At 43.1% G+C, this 21,551-nt stretch overlaps 1 protein-coding gene across 2 annotated transcripts in view; it reads right to left on the bottom strand.

Annotated features, from left to right (window-relative positions):
- The window catches only part of FOXN1 (forkhead box N1), a 400,073-nt gene that overhangs the window by 346,688 nt on the left and 31,834 nt on the right, over window positions 1-21,551 (bottom strand). For both annotated transcript variants that reach the window (XM_069226168.1, XM_069226170.1), the window contains exon 2: window positions 564-727. In XM_069226168.1, coding sequence (XP_069082269.1) covers window positions 564-582 — 19 coding nt within the window. In that variant the 5' untranslated portion in view covers window positions 583-727. The remainder of the gene's footprint in view (window positions 1-563; window positions 728-21,551) is intronic.

Raw genomic sequence — 21,551 nt, 5'->3', positions numbered from 1 at the left:
TACTTTCAGCCTCATATTGGGTATGGAAAACACTTCATGCATAACCATACAATAGAATGCTATACATTACCTCATACACCTCACTGTAAAGTCCCAATAAAGTGTACCCCATACACCCAGGTACAGTTTCTCAGGTAGGTGTATCTAATTGACCACATTTCATATTTTCAAGACTGTGCACCTCACATCTCCCCCTGCAGACTTTCAGGGAAGTGCACCACACATACATTGTACTGCAAGCGTCAGGGCTGTGTACCACACATGTTGCTCTTCATGGTCTGAGTGTACCTTTCCCCTGCACATCAGTTCAGGGTTTGCGAATATACCCTGTAGACTGAAGTTCATGGTGTCTGGTCTGTGAGCTTCAAAATAAATACTGTATAGTTTCAAGGGCCTTTACTGCAGATAATGGAGTATGTGGTCTTAGGAGGGGTTAGCATGGAGCGGCGTCAAAGAATAACCAAGTCTGTGCCGAGTATATCTTATCATATGGACATTATAAATAGAGAAATGCAGTGAGACCATGCATTAAAGATGAGGGTATCAAGGCTGCATGTTCTTACCTGTCTCTATTTTGGCCATGCTGCTGCAGTTTTCATGTAGGCACTAGGTATTTTTTGGCAAATGCCATGTGTCTCAGTGTCAGCTGTGTCATCGCACAAGGAACTACTTCCTCTGGAAGCCATCTTCATATAGCATGCGCTGTGCAGACATCTTGTTCTACCTCCTGTATGAACAGATAAAGACTCAACACAGTTATCACTCTTGAGCTGTCTGCACATTTGGACTAACTGAATGCGTGTAGTTTGAAATGTAGACACTCAGTACAATTGTAATACTTTTATATCATGAAACAGTTGTTTATTTATTTGGTTGCTATCAAATGTTGTCACATTAAAGAGTGCATATTGTCTCTGTGAGCGATCTTCCATCCATGGAGGTTAGGAATCTTGATCAATGCTTTTTGGACCACCCTGTGTAATTATTAGTGTCAGATGTAAGAATTTGGATTTCAGAACTACCTGGCTCCTGGTACATGCACATTGTAGTTTAGCTGTGTTAGCTCAAGGAATCCTGGCCGTTTCTTTGTAGGGATTTTGCAAACTAGAAATCCTGATCTCTAGGTATCTTGACGGAGGAACTCATAGAGGTAGCTATTTATCCGGCTGCCAGCCAAATAGTACATAATCACTGCTATTTGCCCAGGAGGAGGCAAAATAGTAAAACAGCTGGATATCTGAAATTTTTCTGTTTATCTGGCCACTAGTTAAATGGCAACAAATATCTGCTTTTTCACCAGCTACTGGATAAATAGTGTGAAGGTGAACTTCATTTAGCTGGATAGGAACAAAAGGGGACTCCAAGCAATTACAGGGTGGTGGCCATTTTGTAAGAAGGTTGCAGCAAAATGTGTGATGCATTTGAAAGTAAGTGCATACACGCATGTACAATAGTATTTACAAGCATAAGTGAATACATTAAACTAAGGGCCTCATTACGAGTGTGGCGGTCCTGGGACATTACAGCACTGACAGGCAGACCCACCAGGGGACCGCCGTCACCGCCATGAACATCTTTCACAACAGGCTGATGGCGGTCTGAGTTGTACTCAGCCACTGCGGCGCTGAGTGCGGCACAGGAGTGTTGATTACAACTCAGCTTTCCACCAGTCTCTTCATGACAGGGACCCTGCCATGAAGAGGCTGGCCGAAAGCCGGTGCCGGGTGCCACAGCCTATGGCACGGGCAGTGCAGTGGCCCCCCTGCACAGCACCATCGAAATGCACACTGTCTGCTTTGTAAACAGTGTGCATTCCGATGGTGCCTTTGTGCTACGGTATTGGCTCCCTTAAGAGAACTGAGACCAATAGCGTAGCACTGTTCCTGTTGCAGCCCAGCAGGAACCTCATAATACAATGTTCCTGCTGGTCAGCCCGGCAGGGACATTGTAATACGAGTGGGGGGGCGCCACCTGCATGGCGGTGGTAGCCTCCACCCAAGTTTGGCCGGTGGCTCGTCTGACTGCCAGACTCCTAATGAGGTCCTATGTTTGCTGTAAAATTAACAAACAAATGTAGAAATACATCTTCTGCTTCAGGAACTACAGATGATGGCACACAAATATTTTGTGCTCACGTTTAGGAGGATTTGCATATTTCTCTTTAAAGTTATGTCTGCAAATAATAAGACGTGTTTTCAATTAAATAAAGGCTCCCACATTGAGTTAAAGTAACGCATTTCAGTGTCACAAGAGGCTTGTGTATTGAGATGCTCACGCTAACGCCAGTTCTTCCCATACGAGTCCCCACTGGTATATTGGTAATTGTAAATCTGTTTCATTGAGGTACAACAACTCATTATCATAAAACAAAAAAGTTCTTATGTTGCCAACTGATATGGTTTAGTTCATATTCAAAAATCTACTGTAGGCCAAATCCTTTTCATTCACCTTTTTTTTAAATTAGGGGTTCTCATTAATCCAAAAGCCACAGCCGACACGTTTCAAGGAAACTCTTTTTCTCAAGGTGGTAAATATTTTAGGAAAAATACATCATATAAAAAAAAAGATTGTTACACAGCAGTTAAAAGTGCCTAAAACACTATTGTATATCACTTTCTCCTATATTTTCTACTATAGTTTAATATTGTATAGTAAGTAACCTGTTTCTTCAAACCAATTTCTGTCCATTGTTTGTAGGTGATCAGGCCAATCCTACAACAAGTCACAACTGTCAGCCCAACCATCCCGGCTCACAAGCAGTACCTCACCAAAAACCCAAACAGTAATAGGTGAGTTGGGGCAGCCTTTACGCATGGACTCAAGAGTGCGACATCTCAGGCGAGTCGTGGTTAAACGGAGATAACACTTTTCTCACATGAGCAGCATGTCTCAGTCACACACCCGCAATGAAGGAGCTGCAGTAAAGTTTTCAATAGGTTTTATTTAACAAGACTGCAATCTACTTTAAATTGCATGGGCTGCAATGATTAGTATAATGAACAGTGCAAGAAACAGAATGGTATAAACGAGAGTCATGAATACAAAGACTCCCACCATCCTGCAGCAACGTAAGATGTAAAGCAGGTGTGAAATGAACCCAAATACCCTTGCACAATGAACCTAATCTCTATTCTAAAAAGAACTTGGTGTGCTAAACCTAATCTGCCAGTACCATGTCCATGAGAAGAGCCCCCCAACCCTTATTACCTTGTAATGAGGTCTCTAGCTCAGACTCCGTGGTGACACTAAGGCTGGGTCTGCATCAAGGCGACGTGCAGCATAGATCCCTGGGGACCCCTTCCTGTTTGCGACTGGGTTACCATCCACTTCAAGTTGATGGTAACTGCGATTTCATTTGCGACCGCTTTCGAGGTCGCAAATTAAATTGCATAGCATTGCGAGTCGCAAATAGGAAGGGAACACCCCTTCCTATTTGCGAGTCGGAAATGCATTTTGCAAGTCGGATCCGACTCACAAAATGCATTTCTGCATAGCGGAGAGGCTTTTGCGCCTCGCAAACGGCGTTTTTCGCCGTTTGCGAGGCGCAAACCCTTTCCTACATCTGGCCCTTAGTTCTTCCAAAGACCAACAATTTAAACATTTATTTTTCAACCATGCTACATTACCTCGAGTGCATGGTTTTCTACATCTAAGCAGTACAAAGGGACCATCCAGTGCACTTTGGTGTTATGCGGTAAGCCCACATCAATTTTTTCATCTCTAGTTCCCAATTCTTGCAATTTTTACAAGCTATGTGTATACTGCCCGTTATCACTCTACTGAAGTGCTCAACTGCTCATTGCCTGCTGGATGGTATAGGGATGTATGCTTCCATTTAATGTCATTCCTATTTTTTTTTTAAACTCTGGAATGTTCTGGCTTTGAATTGAGTCCCATGATCACTTAAAATTGTCTTGGGAATGCCTTCCCTCAAGAACACATCACCCAAAACTTTGACCACAGACTCCGCATCTACTACATTTGTAAAGCAGATCTCAGGCCATTTAAAATAGAGATCTAATAGCACCACCACTACATAACGTTCATTCTCGTTGCCATTTTCTATCGGACCCAGTATATCTATTACTAGATCCTCCCACAGACCCCTTTGCTGGTTCAAGAGGTGGTCTAAATGTTTTCAAGTTCTTATCTGCTAACATGCATTCTCCACATTCCCTTACCATTCTTTCTGTTTGGCAATCTTTTCCAGCCCACCAATAGACTTCCTTAACTCTCTTTTTGTTGTTGACTATTCCTAAATGGCCCTTGTGGATTTTGCTTAAAACGTTCTCCCTTTATGTTTTCGGAGGAATCACTTTAATTCCTCTCCATAAAAAATCTTACTTCCAAGAAAGTTTGTCTTTCACTTCCCAATAATGCCTTTCAGTATAATTGAAATTCTTCTTCAGAGGCCATTTTGTTTGAAAGTACTCAAGCATTTTACCTAAAATGGGGTCTTCACCATATGCCCGTGCCCATTCCTCCTTTGTGACCCCAGTACACTCCAATTTGTCAACAATGAATACACTATAATCCTGAAATTCATTCTTTTTGTCTATACCAATTGGTTTGAGAGGATACCTGCTTAAGTAATCAGCTACACAATTTACAATTCCATGTAGGTACTGAACCTTATAATTGTAGTCCAATATTTGTAACAATAACCCAGCTAATCTAGGAGTAGACTTTACCATTCCTGCTGTAGTTAGTATCTTTGTTAATGGCTTGTGGTCAGTTCTTACCAAGAACTGAGATCCTCACACATACTGTCTAAACTTACTGATGCCCCACACACAGGCTAATAATTCCTTTTCTATAGTCAAAAACTTCTCTTCCACAGAAGTTAAGGGACAAGATTCTGGTTTTCTTATGGATGCCCTTGTGCTTGTTTTGGCCTTCTTTTTAGGGGAGATTGCGACTGTTTAGTATTTCAGATCTGGCAACACTGCAACAGCAAACAGGGAGCACAGAGAGACATGTGGTATGTGGGCTATAGAGGGAGGGGCACTAATATAAGGCAATTGATGCTATGAGGCACAGTGCTTTGGGGCTCTTGCATGAGTTAAATTAAGTGAAGGCACAGTAATGGGGCTTTTATGGAGCTTGGAAGTGAAATCAGGAGGTAGATAGACATGTTTTTGGGTTAATTTATAAGGGAAGTGCCCATTCATTCACCTGTTTGGTGTAACTTGGGAATTGTAGTTTTGTTTTTAACATGCTAAGCAGTATTTTAAGTGTGTTGGGTCTTGTCTTCAATAGGCCCTCATTGCTGTCCTTGACAGCTGTGCCTCAGAAAAAGAAATCTGGAAACCAATAAAAATCTAAATCTGAGCAATGGGCTTCGGAGGCTGTACACGACTAAAGTCATTGTAAAGGGGACCTGGGCAAAAAAGGAGGAAGATGATGACAGTTGGAATATAAAGACCATGAGGCAGACCACCAAGAAGGCTGGCATGACCAGAGTCATGAGGACCAGGACAAGATGAACCAGAGGCATATAATCCATGAGTACCATGGTGACCAAGGCCTGAGGGGGGCAGGAACAAACAGATAAGGAGGAACAGGACTATGGGCAACAGCATTAGGGGTACTAGGACCAGGATGAGAAGCATCAGGAAGACCATGAGAATTGGGAACAGGGAGGGGGTTATCAAAACACAGAGGACCAGGTCCAGAAAGAACAAAAGGGCCAGGTGTAGAAGGACTAGAAGGCCATAGACTAGCAGGGCGATAAAAGCTTGGTGGACCTGATATCACAAAGCTTTTGACGTACCCAGGTGGACAGACCTAAGCAAACCAGTGCCAGGAGATCAAGGGAAAGCAGGAGCAATGACAGGAGGATCAGGCCCACAGAGATTAGATCAAAGAGGAATAGGGGACTAAAAGCAAAAGGACCAGGGCTGGGGAGACCACAAGTGGGAAGGAACTGCTTCTGAAGGCCCTAGATCAGCAAGACCAGCAGGAACAGAAAGGACCAAGAAGGCCAAGCTCAGTGGGACTGGGATTAGAAAGTCCATGATAGTCAATCACAGAAGGGCCTTAACCCAGAATGACAAGGGCTCCATAGGAACAAGGAGGACCAGGCCAAGGGCATAACAACAAGAAAGACCAGCCCAAGAGGTCCACCACAAGAAGGACTGGGACAGAAGGGATTAGGGATTGAGGGCCAAGAACAAGGTGTAACCGGCAAACCAGGGTCCTAGTAAACTAGTAAGGGTAGGATGAGACAGGAGGACCAGGGGGACTAGGAGAGCCAGGGAAAGCAAGGCCATTGAGGTCAACACCAAAACAGCCAAATCCATGAGTACCAGACAAAGACTACTGAAACTAAAAAGAACAGGACTACATGGACCAGGACAGGATGAACAGGAGCAGAAGGATTAGTAACACGCAAATCAGGAGGGTAGATAAACCAGTGGAGCAGGGTCAGGTGCACCAGGGTACCAGAATTAGGATGAGGAGGATGAAAAGGGAATGTAGTGGGAGCTTGTGAGCAGGAAAGCCAGTATCCAGGGAACCGGGGGCCGGACTACCTGGGAATGATAACCAGAAGGGACAAGAATAATAAAATCAGAACTAGAAGGACTAATGCTGGCATGAACTGGAGGTCGTAGACCCTCAAAAGTAGAAAAGTCTAAGATGACTGGTGATAACTCAAGGCATGTTATTTCACTACTGTGATGACAGGCAAGGAGAGGACTAGGAAACTAGACCAAGGGTATAAGGCCAGGACCAGATTAAGGAGAAATATAATGTTCAGGACCAGAAAGGCAGTACCCTGTAGGGCCAAGAAACAGGATAAGCAGGACAGAGACTAGGAAGACCATAGGGACCAGGATCAAGGGCACAAGGAAGATCAGAGATAGGAAGACTAGGTACATTAAAACGATCCTGACCAAGAAAACCAGAAACAGGGATAAGGGGGCCATGAAGAACAGGGCATAGGGGACCAGGGCCTGGAGAACTAAACAGAGCAGATTTACCAGCACCTGGGGTCCCAGGACAAGAGTGAGAAGAATCAGATGTATCACGGCCAACTGTTTGTGAGGTATTACCCCTTGAGAGAATCACAGGGTTTCCAACAGAGTCCAATTTGGTGTTTACAGTGTTCTGTCTTACATCTTCCCTGTTTTTCAAGCATGTCTATCGCAGCCAGCAAGTTCTGCTTTGCTTGAGATGGCAGGCATTTTTGGCATGCCCATGAACTAGGAAGATTAGAAGGACTGTGATCAGAAGGACAGAGAAGAGAGCTACAAGTGCCATGTGGACCAGGACTTCAAGGCCAGGGCCAACAGTACAGGTGAAGGAGAAGTATTAAACCTTGGGGTAGCAGGACCAGGGTGATGAGGGGCAGGAAGAACAGGTCTGCAAGAGTCAGGAAGACAAAGGTGACTAGACGCGAATTGCCTGGAAGACCAATACCAAAATAACCAGGCTTAAGACAAAAGTGCAGTAAGAGAAAGTCCAAAAGGATCATGAAAAGAGGATGATCCAATCCAGGACTACAAAAGTCAAGCCAAAGACAGTATGGACTCAGACAGCGGGATCAGGTTCATCAGGATCAGGACAGCCCTGGAGAAAGAGGGCCTGGGAGGAACAGGATGACCAGGTTGACCAGACCCAAAAGGACTAGATATACAAAGACTCAAATACCACTGAGGGCCAGGAGCAAGAGGATCAGGTCCAGTGTTTACAAATTGAGGAGGATTTCAGAACTTTGAGGACCAGAAACAGGAGGACTAGGGCTAGGCAGACCATACCCAAAGTGAGTAGGTTTAGGGGGAACAGGGCCAGGGCATGGGTCCAGGCCACCAGAGCTAAAAGGACAGGAGCTGAGAGAACCCGGGTTAAGGAGGACCACTGATACTACAACCAAGGGGACCAGGAAGATGAAGGTAAAGAGGTCCCTGAAGATCAATACCTGTCCTGACAGCATTAGAACGATCAGGGAGAGGAGGCAAAGGAGAACCAGACCAAATGGGACCAGGATGACAGGCGCCAGAAGGCCCAAGCTGCATCGCTAGGATCAGGATGATCAGAACATGGATCACCAGGACTAAATGAATGAACTAGCATAGAGCAAGAAAAATAAGGAGAAGGAGAAGTTGGAGCTCCAGAGCTAGGAATTTCATGATTAGAATGAGGAGGACCAGAAGGACTAGGAAGATCAGGGCAGGTAGACCAGGAACCTTAGGATCAGGGACCAGAGTGAGCATAAATAGGGGAATTAGAAGGATCAGGATAAGTGGGACCAGAGGAACCAGAACTAAGGAGACTAGGAAATGGAGTACCGAGTGGTGTAGGAGGACTGGGACCTGGAGTAGCACAACCAAGATGATGAGATTCAGGAGGACAAAGACCACAAGAGTACGGAGGGCCAAGGCGACCAGACTAGAATCATGTCCAAGAGAAGTAATAATGAATACCATGTCTGGTGGACACAGTGCCAGGTGGACCAAAAGAACAGGGATTATAGCCAGAGGCATCAGGATGATCAAAACAAATGGATTAGGACAAGATGGGTCAGGTAGAGCAGGAACTAGGAGACCAGAAGGACCAGGGTGGGGAGAATCAGTAGGACAGAAGAGACCAAGACCTAGAGGACCAGGAGGGATCAATGAAAGGAAGGGCCCGGAGAAGGAAGTGCCATGTAGATCAGGGCAAGGATGACTAGAATTGTAGCACCAGATTCAGAAAACCAGTACAAGGATGGCCAAACTATGGTAACCTAGGCCAGGAAGTGGACCATCAGAATTGCCAAGAAAAAGAAAGCTTGGAATAAGAACATGAGGCCTAGTAAGACTTGGAGGAGGAAGAGACTTGAGTGATTGTATGATTTTAGGCCACATGTAATAAGATATCTCTCGTGTGAATGGTCAAGTCATGCTTCTTTTGCTGCTAACGTCGGGAGACCTCCACTTTTTTCAACCTATCTAGAGCACTGATGGTAGTATGGGCTAAAAAAAACATCATGCAAAGTGAATAAAAAGCCTGGCTTACTCTGAGTTGTAAGTGGCAGAAGGTTTGTTCTGAATCTGACAGAGTAGTCTGAGGATGGTTTCTGGGCACATGGCCTGAAACTTGGCAGAGGGCTCAAAAGGTGGAAGGGTGAAAATGGTGGAGGGTAGAAGAGGCTGAAGTCAGAAATATTGTCAGTGGCTATCAAAGATGGTCAAAGAGCTGCTGACCTCCTTTTATAAATTTCAACTTTAGTGTGACTCTCAGACCCTTGAGCTGACATTCCATATGTGTATTGAATGTGTGTATGTGCAGTGGATGTGTACCATTTGTGTAGTCAGCATTCTCCATGTGTAGTGACAGTCTGAGTGCTAGGACCAGTGGGATAAATTGTGGGTGGTCTTTGGTTTAGCCTGGCACAAGGTGGTAGGTGGAAACAGCTTTCCCAGAAAGCTGGACTGTATTTTCTACATTCTTCTGGCTTGAGCATGAAGAATCAGACACTAACATTAGGTATGATGGAGGCAGATCTACACTTAGAAAGTAAATTATGGTCTTTCTAGGACAGGGCTACTAAAACATTATTCCTGAGCTATGCAGTCTGGTAGATGGTAACAATGAGGTGTTGGTCAGTAGTTTTTGCTGTTAAAGGAGAGGAAGTTTCTAAGTAAGCCTTGCATTTTTTCTTTATCTGATTACTCTCTTTCATGAAGCATGCTCACAGCCAGGTGCAGAGATTTCATACTTCATTGTGATCTTTTTTTGGATGTTCTGCTTGGAGCCAACACCCCTGATATCTGCTGTGAGAGCCAACGCATTGGACAAATGCTGTGTCTCAGGAAAAAATTGCATTTGTATGGGAGCCACCCCAAACCAGTTCTGAAGCCTTAAACAGTGGATCCATATGCCTGTATGGAAAAAGAGCATAAAGCAGGACTGTAAAATGGTTAATGATTAGGACATAAAAATGGAGGTAATAAATAGTGTTTGTTTAGTCACAGGGTCTCATTTCCCACAATATTCATTATAAAGTCAACTAATAAAATATCTCTCTCTGTCTCTTTTGTACTTTGTTCTCCCCCCTACTGTGAAAATATTGTGTCCATTCAGTGTATTAATCTGCTGCTACTAGGACCCATCACATTACTCAATCCATTTCATAAAAAATACAATGTGGGTGTTCTCCAGTTATCATGTCACCGCCAAACAGAAAAAAGCATGGAATACTTCAAGGCAACACACATGATTGCTCAGTTCACTGGGAAACACAGTGATAGCCAGACCAACTGACAGAATAGGATGGCATAGCAGTTCCAAGCCATGTAGAGGACCTTCTTCCCATTGATTTGGTTACTCTTCTTTAGTGTTGGGAGGGCATTAAATACAAATAATCAAAGAAAGCACCACATTCATTTACCACTGTAACCCTTACCCTCTCTATCATTTTTCTGAGAATGTTTCAAATATTTCTGTATGTTGCCCCCAATACATTATTTGTTATTATTACAAGTACAACAGCGCCACTGTAGAGATGGAAAAATGGTTTCAATGATGGTCTAGGAGACATAGGGCCTGATTTACTTTGGCGGAGGGGTTACTCTGTCACAAACGTGACGGATATCCCATCCGCTGTATTACAATTCCATTATAGCCTTTGACACTTTTAATATGGCGGACAGGATATCCGTCACGTTTGTGACAGAGTAACCCCTCAGCCAAACACCTAATCAGGTCCATAATTAGCGGTCTATTGAAAGACTATAAATCTTACTGACATGGAGAAAATATAAGAGGTGCACAGTTTCAACCATATCGTAGCTACATGACTATACGGTTCAATCTAGATACCGGTTGTATGTAATCAGTGCTACACTATTTATAAATACCTATGAAGTGCTTATTTTGAGGATAATAAATACCTACAAATCTGGAACATCAGTTACGCCAACAGATCTAGAAAGGCAATGCATAGAAGCTACCTTAAAATAATCTCATTTTTAAAAACCATGTTACACAGGATTGTGATAGTTGAGGTTTGTATAAACAAATTATTACGCCACTTAGTTTGGGTTGCTTTTTCTCTTTATTGTTGAACCGTTGTCTCTATTAACGTATTGGATGTTATTTCAGATGTGGTCTAATTTCTGTTCTTCTCTTGTGTTTCTCAACCAACAGTCCTTCCTCTGTTTTTTCTCTCCAGAAACTTCTCCTTAGTGCAGGGAACCGAAGACCCTAACTAAGTCACACTCCCCTGTGAGCGTGGCTGGAGCTAAGTGCCTCTCCGGTGTCCTTCAGTCTTGGGAGGCACAGCAGATGATTAGCAGACCTGCAGCTCTCAGTCTTCTTTGCACCGTCTTCTTCACCTTCTCCCTCTGTGTTCTCTTGACACCGCCAGCATTCTGAAACTCTTGCCTCCGGTCCAGTGTGCCCACTCCTTCTGTTCTCTTACTTTTCTGCTTCTCCTCCCTATGCCTAACTTCAATCATTTTTCTTCCTCTTCTTCTTCCTGCGGAGATAGAGGAAGTCTTTTTTCTTTTTTTTCATTCTCTATCTATTGACCGTTATTAATTTCTAATCTATTTTCGTTTTCTTCGTTTACAGTTGGCGCAATTGTCCTCCTCAGTTTCCTTCACAGGGATCCAGGATTTGAAAGACAGTGTAATTGCCAACTACATAATCAGTTAGTCTAGACAATATTTACTTTCCAAACAGGCTATTAAGACATCTGACAAAAACTGACTGAGATTTAGCTAGGTACATAGATTCTATTTTTTAAAAGACACATATTTTTTCTTCTGTCTTGAGATTGGAATGAACCCTTGCAATGATACAGAGTTGATGACTTGTGTAAGCAGCACAACTTGTTCTATTACGTATTATTTTATATGTATAGGTTTATCAGATGGCACCGTGTCAGTGGGATACAACTTTTCCAGTTTTGGTCTTTGCATTTACAAATCATTTTGAGGTGTTTTATCTGAAGTGTTTATTTGATCTAAAGAATTATGAATTCCAGAATGCATTGCATTGCTACATGAAAACTGTTCACGGCATTGAGCCTTTTGGTAATCTTATATCTGACCGTGGTGTTTGCACATGATTAAAAGAGAGTACACAGTTCTAAAAGACTGAACAGCTTCACCTAGTCTTGCAGAGGATCTAATATCTTCAACATTGGCCAGTTATTCAAATACACTTAAAGGAGCAGGAGCGTTTCTGAAGTAGGCCACAGCTCAGTAATGCGCCTCCTAAATTGCTGTGTCTTGGGCCGTGGTACAATGGTGTAGCATTCTGCACCGTGTCTGCCAAATTAACTTTGAAACATTCAAACTTTCTCTTCAAGGGCTCTTGGGACCTTTATAGAGTGCTGTTTGGATATGAATTGCATATTAGTCAGTTTTAGTGCTAACTTGTATAAGGACATGGATGCTAATTGTGTTCACTTCTTGTCTGTAGTTCTAACTGGTGGTAAGTGCCTATTAAAACCTGCGCTAGGCATAATGGTGCACAATGTCACCTGTTTAGACAACAGCTGGGAAAATAGTGACGTTTACTTTCTGTTTGCATCACCTCTGGGCAACTTGGGCATAATGTCTGCTATTCAGCTAGCAAGCTGGTAAATAATGAAGTGTCTTTACTATTCGCCTGACCACCACACATTTAGCATTTTGCCTGCTGTTTAGCCAGCAGTATCCTAAATAATTATGTTACTTTGCTATCTACAAGGCTGTTGGTCAAAAAGTACGCACGGTGTGCTATTTAGTCAGGGATTGGGTAAATAACTATGTTTCTCTCTGTTTGCAAGGCAGCCATATAAATAGTGCATGATGGCTGATGTTTAGCTACTGGCCAGATTAATATTGAAGTTTCTTTGCCATTAGCTGGACCACCAACAAACAGTACCTAAAGTCTGCTACTTAGCTACAGGTCAAGTAAACTGTAATGTTTATTGATGTCTGCCAGCCAAACAATAATGAATCTCTGCCATTTAGCCAGCAGCTGGGTAAATAATGACGTTGTCTTGCTATTTGCATACTCGTTGGTCAAATAGTGCATGAGGTCTACTATTTAGTCAGTGGCCAGGTAAAACGTGAAAAAAGATAAAATGTGAAATTTCTCTGCTATCTACAAGGCAGCTGGCCAAATTGTTAATGACCTCTACTGTTTATCCAGAGGCCAAGTTATTAGCAGAAAGAATTCATTATTTAGCTGCTTAGCGGCTAAATAGCTGCCACCACTGAATACATGAAGTATAAAATTCCAAAAAGCAATGACCTATAAATATGACTGGATGTAATAATTACTAAAAAAAGACAGCTGAATGTTAATTTACATAGAATGTATGTTTATAAATGTTGTAGTCTGAAACCAGCAGCCTTTGTAAGAGCAATGTGGACCCTGAACAATATTCCCGATCTTACAGTGTTACTTTACCAGATGTTAGGCCAGATGTATCATCATCCCGGTTTATATTTCCTAAATAGCGATTTTTAAGAAATCACTATTTAAGAAATGCAAAGTGGGATGTATGAAAACTGTGATTCGCTATTACCGAATCGCAATTGGGGAACGGGACTCCATTCATCCCTATGGGCCTGTAGGCCTCTAGGTGCGAATGGTTTTGCATTACCTAATTTGCGAATTCCTGTTAGGAACTCACAAATTAGGTAATGCAAAACCCAGGATGCTGGGGCCTAAGGCCCCCTTTGATGCAACCAAAAAAATATTTGTGGATGTGTAAAGCACACACATGCCCAAGGGGCATCTGTGCGCTACATGTCATTTTTAAAAATGCATATGTAATGCAGTTTTAAAAATTGCACATGCTTACCACCAAATTTGAATTTGTGGTAATTGCATTTCCTAAATGACAAATTCGCATTTAGGAAATGCATGATACATGTGAATAAGTAATCGCAAATAGGTATTCCCTATTTGCAATTACCTATTTAGGGAATCGCAAATTGTGATTCCCTATTCGGAGTCGCAATTTTAAGGAATCGTTTTTTTTGCGATTCCTTAAAATTGCACTGTGAATTCCTTTAATAAATCATGAGAGGCGATTTTGCATTTGCAAATGGTGGATTTTTGTAATTCGCACTGTTTGCGAATGCAAAATCCTTTGATACATCTGGCCTGTTATGTGTAAGGACACCACACTAGTGCACCCAATAATTTATCATACTCTCTTAAAACAAAGTAGTGCCAATATGAGTTGTTAACCCTCATCAACGATAAGGGCACCTGCTGCAGATGACATCCAAACCCAGTGGCAAAAGAACACAAAAGTGTCTAGTAATTTCTGTTATAAACAAAAAATATGTGACAATATAATTTGCAGTAAACTAAAGGCACTGACTGCAATTGTGCCTAATGCAGAGCATGCAAGGGCACTGCCCATGACAGTGTTTGGTGAGCCCGGGGCAGGCCTGGTGATACACTCTTTGTGGAGAACAAACTGCCACCTGTATATTGTAGGCTACGTCACTTTTGTGTTTCAGACTCTAACGTGAATAGCAGCCACTTTGTGTTCTGCCCAACATAAAGTGAGAAGTTGTCTGCAAATGTACCTACCGTATACTATCTGCATTTGTATTTCCTATAGGGAGTAGGTGATCCATTGAGCCACTTTAACATACTCAAACCCTTCTAGTGATGTGCAATTTGCATAATGATTAACGCATGTGAAAGCTGTAACTAACTATAGCCCTTTTTTGGACACAAATGCTTTTCTCCATCTCTGTCTGACAGACCTGCTTCTATCAATTCTAATATATTTTATTGCATTTTTCCTCAAATAGATATCTCTAAGTTAATTGGACTAAACACCATATTTCATTTACCTTAGTGCTCGATTTAGAGTTTGGTAGACATGTAATCAATCATAAAGGTGACAGATATCATGCCCGACTTATTACAAGTACATTACAATATCACATTGTATTGGACTCTCTAATTTAGCAAAATGATCTATGGCTAACATAATACAAAAAATTAGGGCGCTGGTTTATTTGAAAATCTACTATCCGTGGCCATATCTGCACATAGTGACAGTACAAGATATACAAAAATCGGGGCACTTTTAGCCCTATTCATTGCTGAGTTTATTTTTTAAAGCATGAATACCCCCAAAATACTAAACAGATTTACACCAAGCCATGTAATCTCCTTATTCTGACTTATTCTCCATCTTCATGAATGTCGTTTTGGTGTAAGTCTGTCTAGTGGTGTGGGGTTTAGGCCAGAGTAAAATGTATCACTGGGATTTCCTCACTCAGAAGTCTTTTCATAATAATTTGTGAACACTAGACCAATCTGTGTCAAATTTCAACGGAACAACTGAAGTTAGATATATGAAACATCCGCCAAAGCATGTGTAGATTGTCTAACGCGTCAAAAGTTATTCAAACATAAAATGCGTTTTTCATGTAAATCTCTATGTAACCATAACTGCAAAGGAACTATTGCTCCTCTGTGATATGTTTGTACATAAAATTTAGATTGCCACAGAAGTGAAGAGTGTATGTCTATGGACACCTCTTTCGTGGTGAAAGTGCTCATATCGTGCTTGGTTGAAGGGTCTGTACGTGTACAATTTGTAGCTGAACCAGGTCGTTCATAATTCATCTAGGAAATCTCACAATGTGCATTTTGAATCTCAGAATGCTTATGCTGTATAGCTAAACAGAGTTTAGAATGACATTTAATAGAAGGTATTAAGAGCGAAAAGTCCCCTGCTTGGTGATGCATGTGTACCCTTGCCCTGAATGCCATAGCTGCCATGATATCCGAATCATTGGTATTGACCTTTTTGTCAAGGTCGAATTTCACAGGTAGCAGTCTTGATAAAAAGGGCAGGATGCACAAATTGTTACCCTAGTGGTGCTACAGGGCTATTGCCCTTAGTATGTTAAGTAGGAGGAATATGGTGGTGGCAGTCTACTGTTTTAGAAATAGTGATCATTAAAGTGAACACGCCTTTTTTCCTGTGTCACTTGAGTGAGGTCTACCGGCCCACTCATGTAAATTTCCGCTGCTGTGTACTACTCACACTGTCTACATTGTGATAGCATGTAGCACTGTGCAGCACACATTTTATTATGTGTGTGCTGTAATGTTTGTGTGCCTATGTGTGGTACAGTATATGGAGGATTGTGGGTTTCACATTGGAAGCCTGGGGCACTGGACAGGCATGTGGACAGGAAAGAGCCATCCCAGGCAGATTTACAGATTGCCTGCATTCCTGAGAGCTGGGTGTTGCACACACTGAAGGAAGGGAAAGTCTAATTCTGAAAAGGTCACTGGTCAATTGGGCCTGGGAACATTTAAGGAAGTAGATGGGGCTAACAAGGGACTCATGAAGAGTAGGCCTGTGGGTCTTTGTAACCTTTTGATAGGCATACATCAGTGAGGCTGTCATCTAGGCTGTCACATTTGGAGACACGTGTGCAATGATAGACTGCTCTCCCTGGACAAAGGACAGGGCAGAGGAGTGGACACTTTAAAGTGGGCAACCCTCCCAACAAATATTTCAAAGACTAAGACACTAAGGGGGTCATTACGACCCCGGTTGTCGGTGTTAATATGGCGGTAAATACTGCCAACAGGCTGGCGGTACTTACCACCATATTATGACATTGACGGGTTGGCTGAAGGCAACCCGCCAATGTACCACTCCGACCGCCACAGCGGTAACAGCCGTCGGGCTGGAGAAATCCATCTCCAGCCCGGCGGCCGTCATTGTTTCGCCTGCGGGATTATGACCCTGCATACCGCCATGGTTTCTGTGGCATTCGTAATGCACGAAAACCATGGCAGTAGGCACTATCAGTGACAGGGAATTCCTTCCCTGTCACTGATAGGGATTTCTCCTCTCCCCCTCCCTCTCCAGTTAACCCCTACCTCTGCAAAGACCCCTCCCCACCCCCCTGCATTCACACCCTCCCTTTACACACACACACACATACACATACACACACCCATTCCCACATGCTTACACGCATGCATACATCCATTCACACACACATCTGCACATACCTTCAAACATACATGCAGACACGCATTCACATAACACAACATCCACGCACTCACACCTCCATACATGCACACACGCATTCAACATGCAACACAAACCCGCATCCACGCACACACAAACATTCACACACCCCGACACATACACACAACACCCCCCACCTCCCTCCCCTGTCGGAGACCCGACTTTCCTGGATCCAGGGGGTCCTCTGGCAGGGAACGAGATGGAACACTGCTACTGCTAGAAGTGCCTGCCATTAGAACACCACCAGGCCGTATTGTGGGTCACAATACGTCTGGCAGTGGTCTCCTGGCATGGTGCTGCTGGTAGCAGCAGCGCCACCTTACTGCCATTTGCCAGCATGGCCACAGCCGGATTTCTGCTATTCTTGTGCTGGGAATCTGGCTGTGGTCATAATACGGCGGACGGCTAGTAGCCGCAGCGATGGTCTTTTATCGGCCGTCGCCGCTGCGGTAGGCGTTTTTTTTTGCCATTGTCATAATGAGGGCCTAAATTACATCTGTATCTGGAAACGGACTATTAAAAGAGGAGCTTGAGTCTCCCAAAATTGTCAAACTCCAGCTACATATCAGCATGGAGAATCTCAGCATAACATCTGCCTGTTGTGATCAGGACTGGGTGCTAAGTTCTGCTAGGCTTTCTGCTGAGTGAGGGGACATCACCCAGGACAACCAAGACGACTTTCCTGCAGCTTGGAGTACCAGCAGCTGAGACCAGAAGCCCCTTTGAGGAGGAGAAGAATGCCTGGAGGGACCGAGGTCCAGTGAGGATCCTGCCGGAAGTGTGAAATTCCAGTCGATGTCGGAACCAATTAGCCCACCTGCCAATGTGCCGATGTTCCCTCGTATGCCGGATGGGGGGCTATGATGAAGACTGAGGCCATTACCTTGGTGCACTGCTGTGACTCAGTGTCGGAAGAGGGCTATCTCCAAGTGCAGTATTGTGACCCGGTAGGTTGTTGTCCTGTGTGCCATTGTTTGAAACCCCCATATGCCAGGTGCGTGCCATGGTGAAGACTAAGGGCTGTCATCCTTGTGCATTGCTGTGACTAAACAGGGCTGTTGCCCTGTACAGCGTTGTAACCCCAGAGGGGCCATCACCCTTTGTGCCATTGTTATGACCCCTGTATGCCAGGCGAGGGCCTCTGTGAAGAATAAGGCCTTCACCTTGATGCGTGCTGTGACTGAAGAGAGCCATTGCCCTGTATGTAGCTGTTCATGACCATCATAGGTCATGTAGGGGTCAAGGTAAAGAGAGAGTGTGACTACAATTGATTACCAGTCTGCTGGACCTCAAGGGAAACTTGTTCTGCCTGAAGCGCCACAGTGCTGAGATACTTTGACTTTTAAAAAGCCATAGCAGTAATTCTAAGACGTGTACTCACTGGTGAAGCTTAGCCTAAATAGTGCCTTACATAGATGGGGAATAACTACAGTCCTTAGACATATAAGTGGGACTCAGAGTCTTACCCTGACAGCAATAGAATGGTGGCCCTACGAAGACTGTTTATGTTGTTTGTGTTGTGCCATATTTCACTTTATGTTTTTAATATAAATACATAGTTTTCCTAAAAGCAAGTATCTGGCTGGACATTCATTTATTGGGGTTGCTGAACATGTTTTGAGTTTTATGCCCATGTAAACCTAGCAGCTACCGCCTCCCACCTCCAAGAAGCCTTGGACTGCAAGATCTGCGCTACCATTGAGAATTAAGTGCTGAAGGAGTAATACTTGACCTAGTTGCTCAGAGCCCATAGTAGGTCGGGACCCGGGACATCAGGAGTAGAAAGCCTCAAACCCAATGTTTAGGCCCAGTAGCTCATGCTTGCCCCCATGGCACCCTGAAATGGGCACACACACGAGTCAATAGGTCCTTAAGGTGAGGTGAATGGGAGGTGGCTGTGGTCTACTGAGCTGTATCATGATGTGCTTTGTTGTGTTATTGTGCTGTCTGCTCTCTTGTGCTTAAATATGGTCATGCTTCATTTTCATAACGCTCTGTGAGGTTGGGATTATGTTATTGTGTGGTGTGTTCTGTGTTATATTGTAGCTGGACTCCTACCTGACATCATCTTCTTCATTCAACAACACACGAATCATACTTAAACTTGAAATAGATTTCACTGTGACTCATATTCAATTTGACAAGGTTTCCAATTGCTTAAACATTGAACACAAGAACAACACCTCACATCAAAAAACATCACTTATAGAAACAAAACATACACATGCAGGAAATAGAAAAAAGCATTTCCCCTCAACGATATAGCCACAAATAGGTCCACCACCAAACCACTTAACTGAATTGTGGAACCTTAGTGTGATTATGAACTCAAATTCCTCCCTCATGTCACAGCTAAACCAAGCTTCCTAACGAAGCTGAAACCTCTATATGAGAAGATGCTTGTTCTGACTTTTCTCATGCATCGTTTCCCCTCAAAAAGTCAAGGCTATCATTGCCCTTGTGCTATTCCACCTAGACTGGACCAATGGTCTAGCTCCTCTCTTAATACTTCATAAGCTCCACAGAATTCAGAATACAGCTATCCCATGATCACATTAGCACAAATTGTCAAACCTGCCTCAATGCTCAGATGGCTAAGCTTTGGAATGTGAATAAGAGGTATAGATAATCACTTTGGAGGGCTATAAAAACGTGCTTATTTTGTAGTGTGGTCAGTTTTACGTATCCTTTGCGCATTTGCTTCAGGCTTTAGGCCTTTGTGCATTTTGCCCTGGATGTATTTTATTCCTTTGCTCGTAGCTTAGAGCCTCCCTTCACTTTGCTCTAAATGCTTTTTATTCGGCTTCGTACTGTTATTTTTTAAATAGCCAGTTCTACGGTCTTGTTTTATATTTCATATCACACTGTTTAGCCTACTTCAGCACTGGAGTTCTCCATAACACATTCTTGTTCACTCTGTGCTTCAGTCAAGGATACAGTCTGTTACATTGCCGATAGACGTGGTAGGAGTTTAGTCTTTGGCATTCCTGCGTAGGGACATTTTGTGATCACGCTGACATGTTAGTTATAAAAACACTTCCTTGTCCCAATGCACGCAAGAGGGAGATTCCGACCAGGGAACCACAACTAGACGCTGACTGCCTCGTTGCAGATGCTGAACCAAGATCACAGGCCTTTGCTCAGGTATGAGGGCTAATGTCTCCCGAGGGATTCAGAAAGGCAAGTTAGAAGCTTAACATGCTGTGCTCGAAATAGAACTAGCAGAGGGAGAGTAGAAACTATTAAACACCATGATAGCGTTGTTCTTATGTTTTACTCTCCTGGTGACTATTTCAATCCTACTGTGTTGTATGGTTCTGGTTATTGCGGCTCACGCCTTATTATCTAAAATGCAGTCGTTTTATTAAAACATTATATAAAACTTATACTGCCTTTGTCATTTGTATATGAGATCATACTGTAAATGAGAGAGTTGGTTTGGATCTGAGTGACCACGACTTCCCTGAGAAGTTCCAAAGATGTCATGCGCTCGGCTGCCCAATCATCTCTTCCCTTTGGGAGAAATGAGGCACTGCTAGTTAGCCGGAGCAAAACCGTATTTAGGGTGACAGAGTTCCTTCCACGTGGGTCAGACTCAGTCCCCCACACCGTGAACGATCCTGCTGCCTAGAAATCCAGTAGTCTCATTTAGGATAATGAGAGCCCACGCGACTATTTCATAAGCATAACTACATGACACAGCCAAAAAATAATAGCTCTGTAACCCTGTGTGCATCTCCTTGTATTTCTCACACTGCTTTCCAATAAATGATGTTAGTGCAAATTACATGTTTCCACGCCAAGTCTGAAGCATATGCCTAGGCCTCACATGGCGTACCCTACACTTCCACAAGGGATGAAAAATATACCCTTCCAATCATACACTCCAAAGAGGAGCCTGCAATCTCAATTTAATCAGGGTGCCACGTGGTTTAGTCAGAGGTGTGAAGCATTATATAGGTAGGTTGTGCAGTACTAAAACAATAACGCTATTGCTTGAGTTTGTGTTAGTGTTTGATGTCATTACCACCATAGTCGCAAAATATGTGTGTTCCAGCTTACGAGTCATTTCTTGAAGGAGATCTGATTAGTTTGGGTTGCTTTTTTCTCAAGTCAGGATTTGAGCCTGTTCATTAGATTACATTCTTCAATATAATCAAAGCTAAACTCCACAATTGGTTGATTGTATATTTTAGGAATGGAAGATTCTCTTTCAGTCGGCAATTACCTACTTTCTACCACTTTTGAATAGTAGTCCCAATTGTAATTTTGAAAAGTTGTTACAGTGCCACTTATCTCCAGTGGTTTCTAACAGAATTTCTGCTTGTTCTTTTTTCTGAAACCTCCCAGGGGTATCAAGATTTTCTTAGGCAGATAATTTATATATCTTTTGACTTAAAAAATGTTTTTATTTTCTCTCACCCAAATGTCCTAGCTGCAATCCAGTGTTAGCATTTCAAAGTAGGCCTCAAACTCTCTATATGCACTGATACATACCTTAGTTAAATATTTGCATCCATCTCCCACTTTGACTCCT

The sequence above is a fragment of the Pleurodeles waltl genome, chromosome 3_1, assembly GCF_031143425.1.
Source record: "Pleurodeles waltl isolate 20211129_DDA chromosome 3_1, aPleWal1.hap1.20221129, whole genome shotgun sequence".
NCBI lineage: Eukaryota > Metazoa > Chordata > Amphibia > Caudata > Salamandridae > Pleurodeles > Pleurodeles waltl.
This window is presented reverse-complemented; position numbering and strand designations above follow the sequence as displayed.